This window comes from Danio aesculapii, chromosome 15 (assembly GCF_903798145.1).
Source record: "Danio aesculapii chromosome 15, fDanAes4.1, whole genome shotgun sequence".
NCBI lineage: Eukaryota > Metazoa > Chordata > Actinopteri > Cypriniformes > Danionidae > Danio > Danio aesculapii.
Window position 1 is genome coordinate 25,356,460 of NC_079449.1, and position 14,073 is coordinate 25,370,532.

General features: G+C 36.2%; 1 protein-coding gene across 2 annotated transcripts in view; it reads right to left on the reverse strand.

Annotated features, from left to right (window-relative positions):
* The window catches only part of cbl (Cbl proto-oncogene, E3 ubiquitin protein ligase), a 52,404-nt gene that overhangs the window by 13,860 nt on the left and 24,471 nt on the right, over window positions 1-14,073 (reverse strand). For both annotated transcript variants that reach the window (XM_056473250.1, XM_056473249.1), the window contains exons 3-5: window positions 7,631-7,777; window positions 7,342-7,498; window positions 703-824 (exon numbers count right to left, since the gene is read on the reverse strand). In XM_056473250.1, the coding sequence (XP_056329225.1) occupies window positions 703-824; window positions 7,342-7,498; window positions 7,631-7,777 (426 nt within the window). The remainder of the gene's footprint in view (window positions 1-702; window positions 825-7,341; window positions 7,499-7,630; window positions 7,778-14,073) is intronic.

Sequence of the window (14,073 nt, forward strand, 5' to 3'; positions counted from 1 at the left end):
GAGAATACAAGAAAATCTAGCCGTGTCAGATCCAGCCATCGCTGAGAAATGCCTCTCAATGTATTAGAAGTGGTCATATGATTGCTTTTCTTTGCAATCAGAGAGAGAGAGTGTGACATAATGGTACTTTTACAATACATCTATTGATGGAAGGTACCAAGCTGTCCTTTGGGACTCTCAGAGGGGGGATTCGAGCGACTGACAGTGCATTGTCCCATGAAACTCATGTCACTGTTTGTGTAAGAGTCACAGATAATGCTGCTGTGACAAGGATGATGAACACGCTTGAATGAAAAACACTGAAGGCCAAGACGATAAGACGCATGCTGTGATTAAATGAATAGTTCATGCCCCAAAAACGTTTAGAAATTAGCTCTTGCTAGAAGACTTGTACAACCTTTTTTTAATTTATAGATGTATTTAGATAAATAAAATACAATCCAAAATGAAAATAAAATATAAAAAAATTGAAAATAATGAAAATGATTTAACAATTTATATCTTAATTAAACACAAAATAAATAAATAAAATAAAATAAATGTAAAAAGTAGACCCCCCATCCCCCCATAAAATAAAGTAAAAAATGATTATTTCGGTTTGGAGTCATTATCTAAATCACTATATATATGGATTTTTTTTGTGAACGAGCCCTGTAACAGGAACGTGTGCATGGATAAATTGAAATGAGGCGTTTGTATTACCTGCCAGGCTTGTGGATGAATTTTTGCAGACGAGCTTTGACTTCATCATAGGTTAGAAAGGCCATGTACCCAGGATGAGTCACTGCCAGGCTGTTCCAGTTTCTCAACAATGACGACCAGGGCTACATTAAAAAAACAAGAAATAAACTAAAATCATCTTTACAGCTTTTTTCTTCCTCTCAAATACTTTACAAAGTATGCTTCTGTAATTAACGAATACATAATACGAATTTAATAAGTGCATTGCAAACATCAGACAGCAAAAGATGCTCTTTATTCTCCTTTGTAACGAGAGATGAGATAACGGGATGAAATGAAGTAGAGAGTCACTCTGTTCAGCAGTGACAGCAGCCAAACAAAGTAACTCGCATATCTGTATATAAACATCAGTCCAGTGTCAGTCTAATCATGAAAGAAGTCTTTTAGTTCAGAGCCAAGATGGCGATGTCAAGCCACACCTCACGACTGAACCAAACACGAGCAGTGACATATTATACTGACAAATGTAAAACACATGTCAATCTACTTTAATATCGCAGCACTGTCCCAGCTCATCAATACAGACAAATGAATGTCAAAATGCAGAAATTGCAGATGACAATATTTTACTTCAGAGACTGTGTTCATGGCATCGATCTCAGGCAAAACTGGCATTTCCTCTCACTGAAATACAATTCTAAGAATTTGACTTGTTCCTTTTTTCAAAAGAGGTTTGACAGAAAGCCCTGACACAAATCGACAGCTTGCCCACATACGCAAATTTCTCTGTCACAAGATGTCAAAAACTCACTTCCTGGCACATAAAAATGGGACCTGTGTTCACCATCTCTATGAAAGCCAGTTTATCACCTTGACTGAGAATTGCAGAGGACAAATTGAAACTTTTACGCTGGAATTTTTTTTTTTTGTCAGTAATTACTATTTGATCAGTAATTAAAGTAAAACAGAAATGCTGTGAAATGCTACTGCAATTTAAACTATTAAAAATCAAACAAAAAGTACATTTTGTTTAATAATTATATTTATTTGGAATAGAATGTACAAAAATAATAGCCAAATATGTGTGGTTAAATGACAATGATGATTTCAATATTATTATTATTTTATTAATAATTGTATATGATTATTAGAACAAAGTTTAACGGCCCATTCCCACAAAGCGTCAGCGACAATGCTTTCTATTCACTTCGAATGGGTGACGTCAGGCATTACCGAACTGCATTGTGGGTCCGTCGGCACAGCTTCAGTGGCGTTGCTTGCTGCAGAAGTTGGGAAATTCTCAACTTTTCAATTGACAACGGAAGCGTCAGCAAATCAGATCACTTTATGCAAAAACCCCAGCTCAGACATTAGTCGATTGCGGACTAATTTAATTGGCTGACACTGCTATGGCGACCATGTCAGCCCCAACTTCAGACACGCCCTTTGTCATGCATTGACCCTGAAGCCCCGTGTGAATCGGGGGTAAGTCTTTAATCCTCATAATTTTCATGTACTGACCTCTTATTATTCAGCTACGCCTAGGCAAATGCATATTTTCATTCTATGGCATCTTTAATGTATTTCAAATTGTAAATTTCTCCTGTCAAGACAAAGCTGAATTTTCAGAATTACGGGATCTTATAAAAATCCTACCAACAATATTGAATTTTAATTAAACTTTCTACCAACTTTCTAAACAACTATCAATGAAACATCTAAAAGAAGTTAAAGTTAATTAAAGGTCATGAATCGTATGTGAACAGGTTACATTAGGTTTCTGTGGAAAAGTGGTCTCTGACACCTCAATGTGGGCTGCATTAACACATTTTCAAAATGTATAATGCATCATCAGCTTGACGCTCTTATGTCAAACAAATATCTTATAAGCAAATAAGGGTCAACCATTTCACAAGGGGTATGACAACCTTTCCCCTCTCAGATTACATATAATATTACATCATTAATAGCTAAGCATTTAAAAACACAACCCAGGATGCCTAATCATGCCTGTGTGCGCTGAGCAAACACATAAAAACAAAACCGGTTTATCGTACTCTTGTATTCTTCTCACAAGTGTCCAAACGCTGACAAATCGAAATAATAAAGAGAGTGTATGGCTAAGGTTATTGTATTTTTATATTTGAGTTTAAATTAGTATTTAAATTTGCTATATATTTCTGTTTAGTTTAGTTGGTTTTTTTGAAGTTGAATTTAGATGCTGTTAACATTTCTATTTAGTTTTTATATATTTAGTTACAATTTTAGTCTAATTACGAAAATGTTTAGGGCTAAGTGTTTATATATATAAAACCCTCTAAATCTATCAGACCTCTTTTCTTATAAATGAGCATTTTCTAGCAGGCTCCTCTGATTAGGTTCAGCAGTATAATTTTATAGGTAATGATAAGGTTTTTAGATGGTAAATAAAATAGCTTTTTTTCCACAAATGTCACTTTAGACAATTCTTTGGTTTTTAACAAGGTAGATTTTCTTTTGTGTCAAAAACAGCTAAATCCACTTGTGCTTTTTTGCAAAAACCTCTAAATCCATCTATTGGGACATAAGTGTAATTAGTTGTAAAATCATTAAGGACGCAAATTATTTTACCAAACATAAAACGCATTACACAAACCACCTAAAGTTAAAAATATATATAAATATGTCAAGTAAGTGGTGGTTCATTCCACTGTGGTGACCCCTGATGAATCAGGGACTAAGACAAAGGAAAATGAATGAATGAAATCTGTCAAGTAAGTGCAATAAGCCAATAACATTAAAATTGGCATTAATAAAATCTAAATGATCTATTGGGGTTTAGATTTTGTCTACAGAACAATGTAAACATTGTAGATTAAGCTCGCCAGATTCAAATAATGTAGCTAGAGTAAAATGCACATTGCAAACCATTCTGATAAAAACTTTTTGAAGTGTGTAAACATTAAAAGTGAATAAAAACATATTCTCCTTGCCCACAGCTATCACATAACATGCTATGTGCAAAATGCAAATAAAAAAATTATCAATTCAAATGTTTTGGTGTACTGCAAGTAGAACAGAGCAAACATTGAGAAACGTCAATGTCTGTGCAATGACCATTTATATAAAAAGCTTATCAGACACTTAGTATAAAGAAATAGAAATATATATATATATATATATATATATATATATATATATATATATATATATATATATATATATATATATATATATATATATATATATATATATATAAATAAAAAAACAGCTTACATAAGCAAATAAAACACAAAGTAGGCTACTGTGCAAAAAAGGGATGTCTCTCAGACACTTTTAGATGCCATCATTTATTCATTTTGTTTAACTTTCGTCTTTCATTAAAGTTTTCGCATCTGAACTCTTCATAAATATGTACACACAAACAATATTGCGATATATACTGTTATCAGTATATATAGAGTAAGACTTTTGACAAGCCCTGAACTCGATCAATGTTTTTCTATATAAACATGCCCTTAACTGATGTGTCTGGATGTAGAAAGCTCCATCTACAGCCATTTCCAACAGCTGCCTGTCTGATTTAGGCCACAAAATGTCTGATAATTAATTAAAAATAAATTGATTCGACTTCAGTCAGAGGTTCAGCAAGTGCTCTTAGCTTCATTTAGTTTCAATTTCACATTTGTCATGATATTATTTTATTTTGGTTAATGGAAAATACTTTCGGACCAATAGTTTTAGCCTTCATTCACGAAAATAACCTTACGACCGGCTCCCTCTACAGCGGGGCGACTTCATTCAGATGCTGATGAGAAGCGTGACCTTGCTTCATGGAGCTTCGTCAAAGAGCTTTGTGGTCTCTCCGTAAACAGCCAGTCTATTTCTGGCTGCTGGGCTGGATGAATGAAGCTGAAGTACGGTATACTGCAGCAGGAACAGAGCCAGTCGTGCCACGGCTGCTTTGAGCGGTTGAACAGACCAACATACCGACGTGAATTATGACGTGCTGTCAATGTTAGCTCAGTTACTGCATGCATCAAAAAGGGAAGATTTGATTAAGGCTGCATCAGCTGTAAAAAAACGAGCTCAAGCCTCTATTTTCCCGAATTAGCTCTGATGTGAAGTAAGGGCTAATTAAAGGACAGATATGATTATGGTCTGTTGAGAAGAGAGAGGACGGATGTGTGTGTGTGCTGGAGGACTCTGAATAATGAGCTCATTACATAGTGTTGTGCTGCCAAGCGGCCATCGGAGGATGCGTTCAACAGCTGCTATATTATAGATTCATATTAGAATCACAACAGTCAACCGTTCCATGGAAAATTCAGTATGGCTAGATTTTCTAAAGACAATGTGAATGGCAAAACTCGTCATCAAGATGTTAGGGTTCGCTACCACTTGATGTTTGGGGTCAGTAAGACTTTTTATTGAAAGAAAATAATACTTTTATTAAAAAAAGACCCAGACATATTAAATTGATCGAAAAGTGACAGTAAAACTGGGCGCACGCTACAGGAGTTTTAGGCTGATCTATTTCCAATTCGTACAATTGGAGAAAATATAGTTCTCCAGGATGGTTGGTTCTTGTGCTTAGCCCAGACTATCTGGTATTGAGAGTCATTTTCAGAAGGGATGTAGATCTGCAAGAATCTGGCGATATGATATTTTGAAACGCAAGGGTTATTATAGTATAGATTGTGATTAGGTAAGCAATAGGGATACTCAATTCGGTTAATTTTGCCAACAGACAACCGCGTAATTTTGTAGTCAAGCTTCAGTTCAATAATCTGTATCATAGCTAAGAAAAGGAAGCTAGTTAAAAAAGGGGGCTGAAAAGATATTAACTTAAACATTTATTTAAATTTGTTTTAAATATTCAGAAATGAAACACAAATTTTTCTCTAGAGCAAACAGTAAACACAAACAAAATGACCTTACTTTTCTGTAAACAAGTTGAACTCAAATTAGGGAGATAGAGTAGCTTTTTTATAAAAACAAAGCAATACTTTCATTTGACTTACTTTTAGCAAGACACCCCTCATATAGCTGCCTGTACAGCTTTTTTAGATGCTGGTTGTTGTATTTCCTTGTGCTGGGACAACAATTCTTACAAATTACCTGTTTTTGTTTGGTGTCTCTGACTTTGAAACCAAAATATTCCCATATTACCGATGTCCTGTTTTTTTTATATTAATTTGTCTATTAATGCTTCTGAAGCAGCAAATGTCATCATCACACTCGTCTGTACTTTACTGTTTGTTTGTTTGTTGTAGGTGGAGTTCAGTTGCGCAATTCTGATTGGGCAGAACAAAAGTGTGCTTACTCAATTGGCTAGAAAGACTATCACACACAGACGACAGTCATGCATTTGCTCTTGGCGGGGGAAATTAAATAACATTTATTTCATATCGCAACGTTTCAAATCAAGATTGCGATTAAATCGCACAGCTCTACCAATCTGTACTGAAATTAACAGCGTCCGTTTACCGTAAACATTTGAGTGTTGTCGAGTGCGTTCTTAAATAGTGCTGATTTGCCATCGTGTTCACATGCTTAACAGAAATGACTGTAAGTGGCTGTTAAGGTCACCGGTTCAATGAACAATGGAGCGTTTTAAAGCCGCGATTCATCAGTGGATCGCTTGTAAGTCAGTTTATTGACAAACCAGCTGATCGACGCGACTTTGAAACCCTGTATCTAAAGTTACACTCAATAAACAGCGTTGAGTTCGGTGAACCTTCACGGCTAAATCACAGTCATTTCTGTTATGCAAGTGAACACAATGGCAAATCAGCGCTGTTTAAGAACGTGCTCAACAGCACTCAAATGTTCGCGGGAAATAGACGTTGTTAAAATTTCAGTACCGATTGGTATCGAATTCCAGTATCGTGACAACCCTACAGCTCAAGGTAACAGTTTTCTAGTATCAAGATTTGCTTGCATGTGAATGTCTGAAAGTGTTATGAATTGGAGTCGTTTTTAATGCAGTTAGCTGTTATAATAAAAGCAAGCTTGGTGAGAATAAGAGACTTCAACTTTTGATTGATAGTGTATTTAGATTAGTTTTAACAAGTTGCTAAAACTCAAAACTCAAACAAAACTCAAGAATTCAAAATTAAATTTGATTGAAAGTTAAATAAAATCGACCCACATAGTTAAATACTTGAAACAAGAATTTGATCAAACCCCAACCTCAAGTATGAGCTATACTAATTGCGATTTCTGCCCTAGCATTCACCACTAATTATGTGGTGCGAGTATAAAAACCTACGAGTACACACAAATAGAGTAAAAGAACAGAAAAACCGCAAACATCTCTGTTCTGCATTGTTGTTCTCAAAGAGTATATAATTAGAGCAAAAAAATCCCACAGAGGTTAGCAGCAGTTGCCATTAAAATAGGTCAAACAGATCTCTCATGTAAAGCAGAGGCACTTTTTAAAATCATCTCTCACCCCCTACTCACAGGAAATCATGTGCTCAGAGGAGTGCAGACAAGCCTGTTTGAGCTACAAAAGGCGATAAGAGGCCTCCATTCAGCCATGAGAACTGAAGCATCAGCACTCAACGGCGCCTCCGTAGCCACAGCCACACAACAATAGTCATTGTCAGAGCGAGTGCACGGACAATAGAGCTAGTCTGTGCTTGGAGGAAGTGATGGAGCGACTGAATGACGCACCTGGAATAGCCTGGTGAAGATGTCGAACTCAAAAACGGAGATGTAGTCGTTGCAGGTGAGGTCGATGGTGGATTTGAGTGCCATGGCCTCAAGGCCTGAGCTGATGGGGTGAAACTCGTGCAGGGCCTGCCGGAACACCTTCCAAGGCACGATGGTCCTGAAATTCAGAGAAATTCAGCTTATTAGAATCAGTTTTCTAAAGCATGACAAAGTCCATCTTCCTTTGTTTTGTTTTTTCATAGAACATGTTAATCTTTTACGAGTACTAAGAGCACATGAATCATCTCACTTGTCCCCGAACGATCTTCTCCAGAACTCTGCGGCATCCGCTTTGGTGATTCTGAAGTTGTCCCCTTGAAACAGACCATTAGGAAAGATGGCTTTGAGCTCGGCAAGCATGTGACTGAATATCAGCGACAACTTTGTCAGGTTCCGTCTGAAAGAAAAGCAAAGAGGATATTCATAAAATGTTGTCTTTGTAATGTAATAATGACTAAATATGTCTGTTTACACCAAGAACTAGAATTAGAACACTATTGGAGTCCACACCAGCAGATGATCTTTTTTTTTTTAACCCTAAAGGTATAGTTCACCCAAAAATGACAACAGTGTCATTTACTAGTGCTCCACTCTTCTCTAAACCATTATGCGCATTTTTATTAGCATTTGCCCCCTCTAAAGATGATAAATTTACAAAAGAAGAAAAATGTTAGAATTTATTGACTTCCACAGTATTTTTTCCTTTATGGATGTCAGTAAATGGTTAGTTTTCCAACATTTTTCAAAATATCTTTTTATGTTCAACAGAAAAAAACCTTTTTAAAAAAGTCATAAAGCTTTGTAAATTTTAATTTCCACCATGTCATAAACCGAGATCACAGCAAAATGCATTAAAAATAAAAATCATTTTCTGGCCTAACCAGTCTTAACTGTGATGTGCAACAAGCAACAGAAGACTGGACTTCAGAAAACAGTTTTGTTTTTGTTACAACATGATTGAAACTACACCATAAACACGATGACAATGATAAATCTCAGAAACTGCTCATGTGCTTTATTTAATGTGTAATACTTTCGTACTATGAACTTTGTCATAGATAACTCACCTTAGAGACTGATTGATAACAACATGAAGCTTAAAAACATTCTAATTTAAAAAAGAAATCATCCTCAGGTTGTTCCAAATGCATAGACATCACCTTACATAGTGGGTAAACAACAACAATGAAGGTTAATGACTACCCGTTTTTCAATATACATTGAAATATCTTCTTTTGTTTTCAACAGAAAAAACAACAAGTGGGAACAAGTGGAGGGTGAGCAAATGATAACAGAATTTTCATTATTGGGGGAACTGTAAAAACAGAACTTTTAACCATGTTAAAAATATAGCTTATTAATTATATTTTAAACCTGTCAACTCTGTTGTAAATGAAGCATGCGCGATTGATGCCCGCACATATTTTCTTCTGAATGTGATTTTTACATATGATTTGTTAAGGCCCTGTTTACACTAATAGTTTTAAAACCCAAAAGTTTTGCTATGGTTATGCCTTCCGTCCACACTACCCTGGAGTTTTTGAGCCCTAAAAACAGAGCGTTTTGAAAAATGCTGGAGAGGCCGTTTTGGTTTTAAACCGCTGCTGCTCTGTCAGTGTGGATTGAGGAAAACTGAGACGTCTGAAAACGGAGGCATGGCTGCAGACAATCGCCTACCTAATTGTTTTTTTTCCCTCAATATTAAGTGCACAAAGTTCAATCTTGCATCCTTTCCTTAAGTCCAGACTTCGCAAGTTTGATATGGAAAACAAACTCCAGAGGACACGTCGGGTAAATCTTCAAAGTGAACAGTGTACTTTATAATGTCATTCACATCACCCTGGCTTCGCTGTTTATTAATAAGAAAACATAATAATAGGAACTGCCTATTTTCATTTTGATATTAACAACTTAACAGACACTAAAAATGTTGAGGCGTCGTGTAGATACATATTTATATGACAGTCATCTGCACTGTATGTATATTTATAACAAAACGGAGATTATACTCTAACTGCCTCCTTTCACTTTCATTAAAAATATGAAACATATCCTGTCTCTTTTGATGAATATCAGTTTTAATAATTAATAATAGCTATTATAAAAGTATAACGTACAATAAATGTATACAATTTAGAATATAAAGTTGTTTTCAGCAGGATAGGGAGGACGAAGAACTTTTCAGAAACGCTACGTGAAACACCAGTGTGGACGTGGATCGCTTTCATTCTAAAACGCCATTTTAAAACTAAAACGTATTAGTGTAAACAGGGCTTAAAAGTGAAAGTGAAAAAGCGAAAGTGAAAAGACAAAGTGCTTGTTACTAGAATCTTATCCCATATAGCATCTGGCTTAAACAGTGTGTTATGGGGTAACATCATTTGATGCAATTTGTTAAATCTGAACAGGACATCTGATCAAGAGCAGTAATACATTTTATTTCTCCAAAATAATTGAACATGTCAGCAGATTGTGTAAGTGGCCAGAGGCGCTATATCAGCAAGGACTGAGGTGAACGCTCTGAATGCCTGCTGCATTTTTCTGATTCCAGTGACTCTGGGCACATGAGCCCAAGGCAGGCAGGCAGGCGAGAGCAGGGAGGGTCGCAGTGCACGGCAGGGGGAGGAAGTGGAAAGAAAGCCATGATTTAGAGGGCAGCACAGTGGGGGATTGTACAGGCGCTCCAGCCTGGGGAATTGACATGCACAAGAGAGAGTCTGAGTGTGGCAGCACCGCAGCTGCCTCCAAAAACACTGAATCCTTACTCAGACTACGAGAGAGAGAGGAGAGAGAGAGAGAGAGAGAGAGAGAGAGAGAGAGAGAGAGAGGGAGAGAGAGAAAGAACAGGCAGAGTGAGAAAAGTAGTGTTACCAAAAAAAAAGCTAGAGTGGAGTGTAAATTACAAGAAATGAGAGCAAGCAAAAGAAAAAAATTGCTTGAGCTAAAAAAAAGTTGCATGAAAGCAGTGGCTCTTTTGTGAAGGGCTTTTTGGATTAGTGCTTAAGAAAAGGTTATAATATGACTACTGTGCTGGATTTCAGCTTCATGGACATTAAAATACACATTTAAATATTAGATTAGATTTAACTTTATTGTCATTACACATTTACAAGGCAACGAAATGCAGTTTAGGTCTAACCAGGAGTGCAATAGCAGCAAGTGCAGGATATAGGAACAAGTTATTAAGTGCAATTATAGAAAAACTATGGGTGATATTTACAGATGGATATACTATGTACTATCAGTCCATTTGGATTCCGTTCCTTTGTGCCCCTGGCAGCATAGTTACAAACTGCAGTTACACCTAAAAACATGTTCTTAATCCTTTAGTGTGGCGGCGGTGCCACTCTTAGTGGTAATGGTCCTTTTGAAGTGTCACCCACTGTAGGTATAAATTATAAAGTGCAATTATAGAAAAGCTAAGGGTAATATTTAAAGATGGATGTACTATGAGCATAATATACAAGTTTTATTAACTATAAACAGAGATTTACAGTGGATGACTATATGTACAGGTTGAGGTTGCTAGTAATAATCAGAAGTATGCAGATAGATATAAACAATTACAAATGTGTATGTGTAGTGGATATGTACAATTCAAGATGAATTAGTGTAACCAAGTGTAATGAATATGTACAATTTGAATTGTGCAAATATTAAATAACAATATTTTTTAAAACTTAAAATAAAAAGGACAAATTATGATAGCAACATTAGAAAAAAATAATATCAATATGGTTTCTGCTGTATCTACATTGTAATTATTATTTACACAATATATTGCCAACGTTCTCAGCAAACTTTGATGCTCTGACCACCCTGGTGACAACGCTTTCTGTCTTCACAGCTCCGGTGGCAAGAGCGTCACTACATTGATTTCGTATTTAAAGAAGCTGTTGCAGCATATCAGCAACCCAGATAAAACATGCTTTCTAGCTTGAAAATGTTGCACGCCTTTTATCAAATTCATTTAACAATGGAAGACCAAATTGCCTGTAGTGTGTCTGTTTCACTTATCCAATACATGTCCATATGTTTGCAATATTCTGAAGCAGCAATACTGTTTTGTATTGTCGCATGAGATTCCTGCTCTTTTAAAGAATAAAAAAATAACAACATTAATGCACATCAGTAACTTGCCATAACTTTTTTTAATGTATGTCCTTGTAAGAAAACATTGGAATTAATTGGAAATCCTGCAACCGCAATAATCAAACCCTACGCTGCTAATCCCCATGGGCTCCCATTGAAAATGAATGACTTCCGGCTACTTTGACTCACTGGTCGCTTCCGGTGTGAATGCACAGTTAAAAGTGTATGTCCAACAAATATGCTGCTATACTTTTAGTCCCCAAGCAGCACTTTTAAACAATTAGAGAAATTACTTGAATAACATTATAATCATTTGCCAGGGTAAATGCCATATTTAATGACAAAAGAAAGGAGACTGCTTATTATTATTATTGAAAGATATATAATACAAATTTAATTAAAAATTTTCAGTGACTTCACAAAAACAACATCCTAAAATCCCACTGTCCTCATTGCTGCTTGAGTTTACATACTTCTATTATCTGTGGCTCTGGGAACAGTTGTTGTTTGTGGCAAAATGGTGCCAATTTGCCTTCTGGGTAAGCCAGCTGTGCCATGCTTCCTCTGGAGCACATAAGAGAGGTTAAGTGATGCTGTTGCATGGTAAGTCTGCAGACCTTTGATGCAACATAGACCACTGCTTTTAACCGAAATGTTTGCTAAGATGGGCATGTTAGAAAGCGAAAAAGAAAGCAGCAGGAAAAAGATAACCCAGGCCAGCACACACTAGCCTCTGTATATTTATGTAGATTCAGACCATGCGGGACACAAGAAGCTTTCGGTAAGAGATTCAAACTAAGTAGGGCACAGATGCAGAGAAAGCTCGGGCCCATGCAGCAGGACTCGCTCAATCACTCAGTAAAGCTGTGGAACTGAGAACAGCACTCAGTTAATCCCAGAGTCAGAGGAGAGGCACTCTTCAGAACAATAACTCAAGCCCTCAAGCTGACAAACAATCACAATCAAGAGCGGTTCTAATGCCTACTGATGATGACTTTAAATGGGCTAATTCACATTAGAAAGAAAAAACGAACACGTACTGCATGCAAAAAAGCAAGGACATGCAAACATATGAATAGCACAATGGATCCATGTACAGCTATTAGACTCTCTGCTATACCATAAGACCTAAATGAATGAATAAATAAATAATAACAATAATAATTCAAAAATAAAACAAGTGGTGGTATAATGGGTTGAATAAATCAATGATTGAATGAACAAACAAGTGAAAACAAAGAAAGAAGACTACTGAAAACTATTCAGAACTGCAAAATTCCAAGTGTAAATATTTATAATACTTCTTGGCTAACAAAACATTGAGTACATATTGTAAAAATAGCAATATTATTATTAAATAATTAAAAAAATTAGTTACCTGTCTAATTCCAGCCAGTCCATATTGTTTTGGACCATGATGTCATATGGACTCTCACAGCCCATTCAGAGAGACATGAGCTGCATCCCAAATGGCACACTATACACTATGTACTTAAGCACTTACACACTCAACAGCATAGCATATGTATCTAGTGTTGTCCCAAATGAAACACTAAAGCTTTTTTCACTAAGTGGAAATTCAAATAGTTTCCTTGACGACGTTTGATGGCTGCAAATTGGTGAAATAAATTACTAAAACTACCAAATAATACCTGCCATGAGTATGACAGCATTCACCACCAGGAGGCGGTATAATCACTCTCGTAGGAGAATTTTGCTTTCATGATACAAAATAAATAATCCAACACGAGCGCCTGATAGCTCCGCCCTTTCTGCTGCGTGAGCAAAGCAGCAGCCGTTGAGTGCGAAGTGTCCATACTTACATATTTCTTTCTAACGGTTGGATAGACCGTTTCAATGTGGTCATGTCATGGCCCATGAACATTTCCTGCTTGTTATCAAACTATTTCATAACTGTTACAAGAAGTAATTCAATCATAACTTAGTGTTAAAACCGCTATCATAACATTATTTATCAATATTTGGCTTTTTGGATTCTCGAAAGCTTTAGAAATTAAAAATGCAAAACAGACTCTTTTTAGAGTTTTCAGTGTGAACTACCATTTATACTAAAAAAATGATTTAGCATAGTGCATTAGTATATGATTTGGGACGCATCTATAATAACACAGGGGTCTCAAACTCAGCTCTTGGAGGGCCACTGCCCTGCACAGTTTAGTTCCAACCCTGCTTTAACACAATTACTTGTAGGCTTCAAACAAGCCTATAAGGCGTGTGTAATTAGGGCTAAACTTAAAATTATTGACACCTGTGTAATAATATGTCCTAACACTCATTTTCTTGTTACACACATTAGCTGTGTCTCATTTCAGAGACTGCGTCCTTTGCAAATGTGAGTCCTTCTAAGTCCACACAAGCTGAACCGAGCATTTTTAAATGAGACAATCAAGCCTACAGAGAACAGATCTCGTCACCTAGCAACCATAACAGCTGCCGTTAATATGCAATAATAAAATTTGTAATGACTTTTTTCCAAAGTGATTTTAAAACTATTTTAAGCGATCTGAAGGCTAAACAAGGTTTACAGAAGCTGGAAATATATTTCCTTTGATACATACATGTACACACAAAAATGTAATC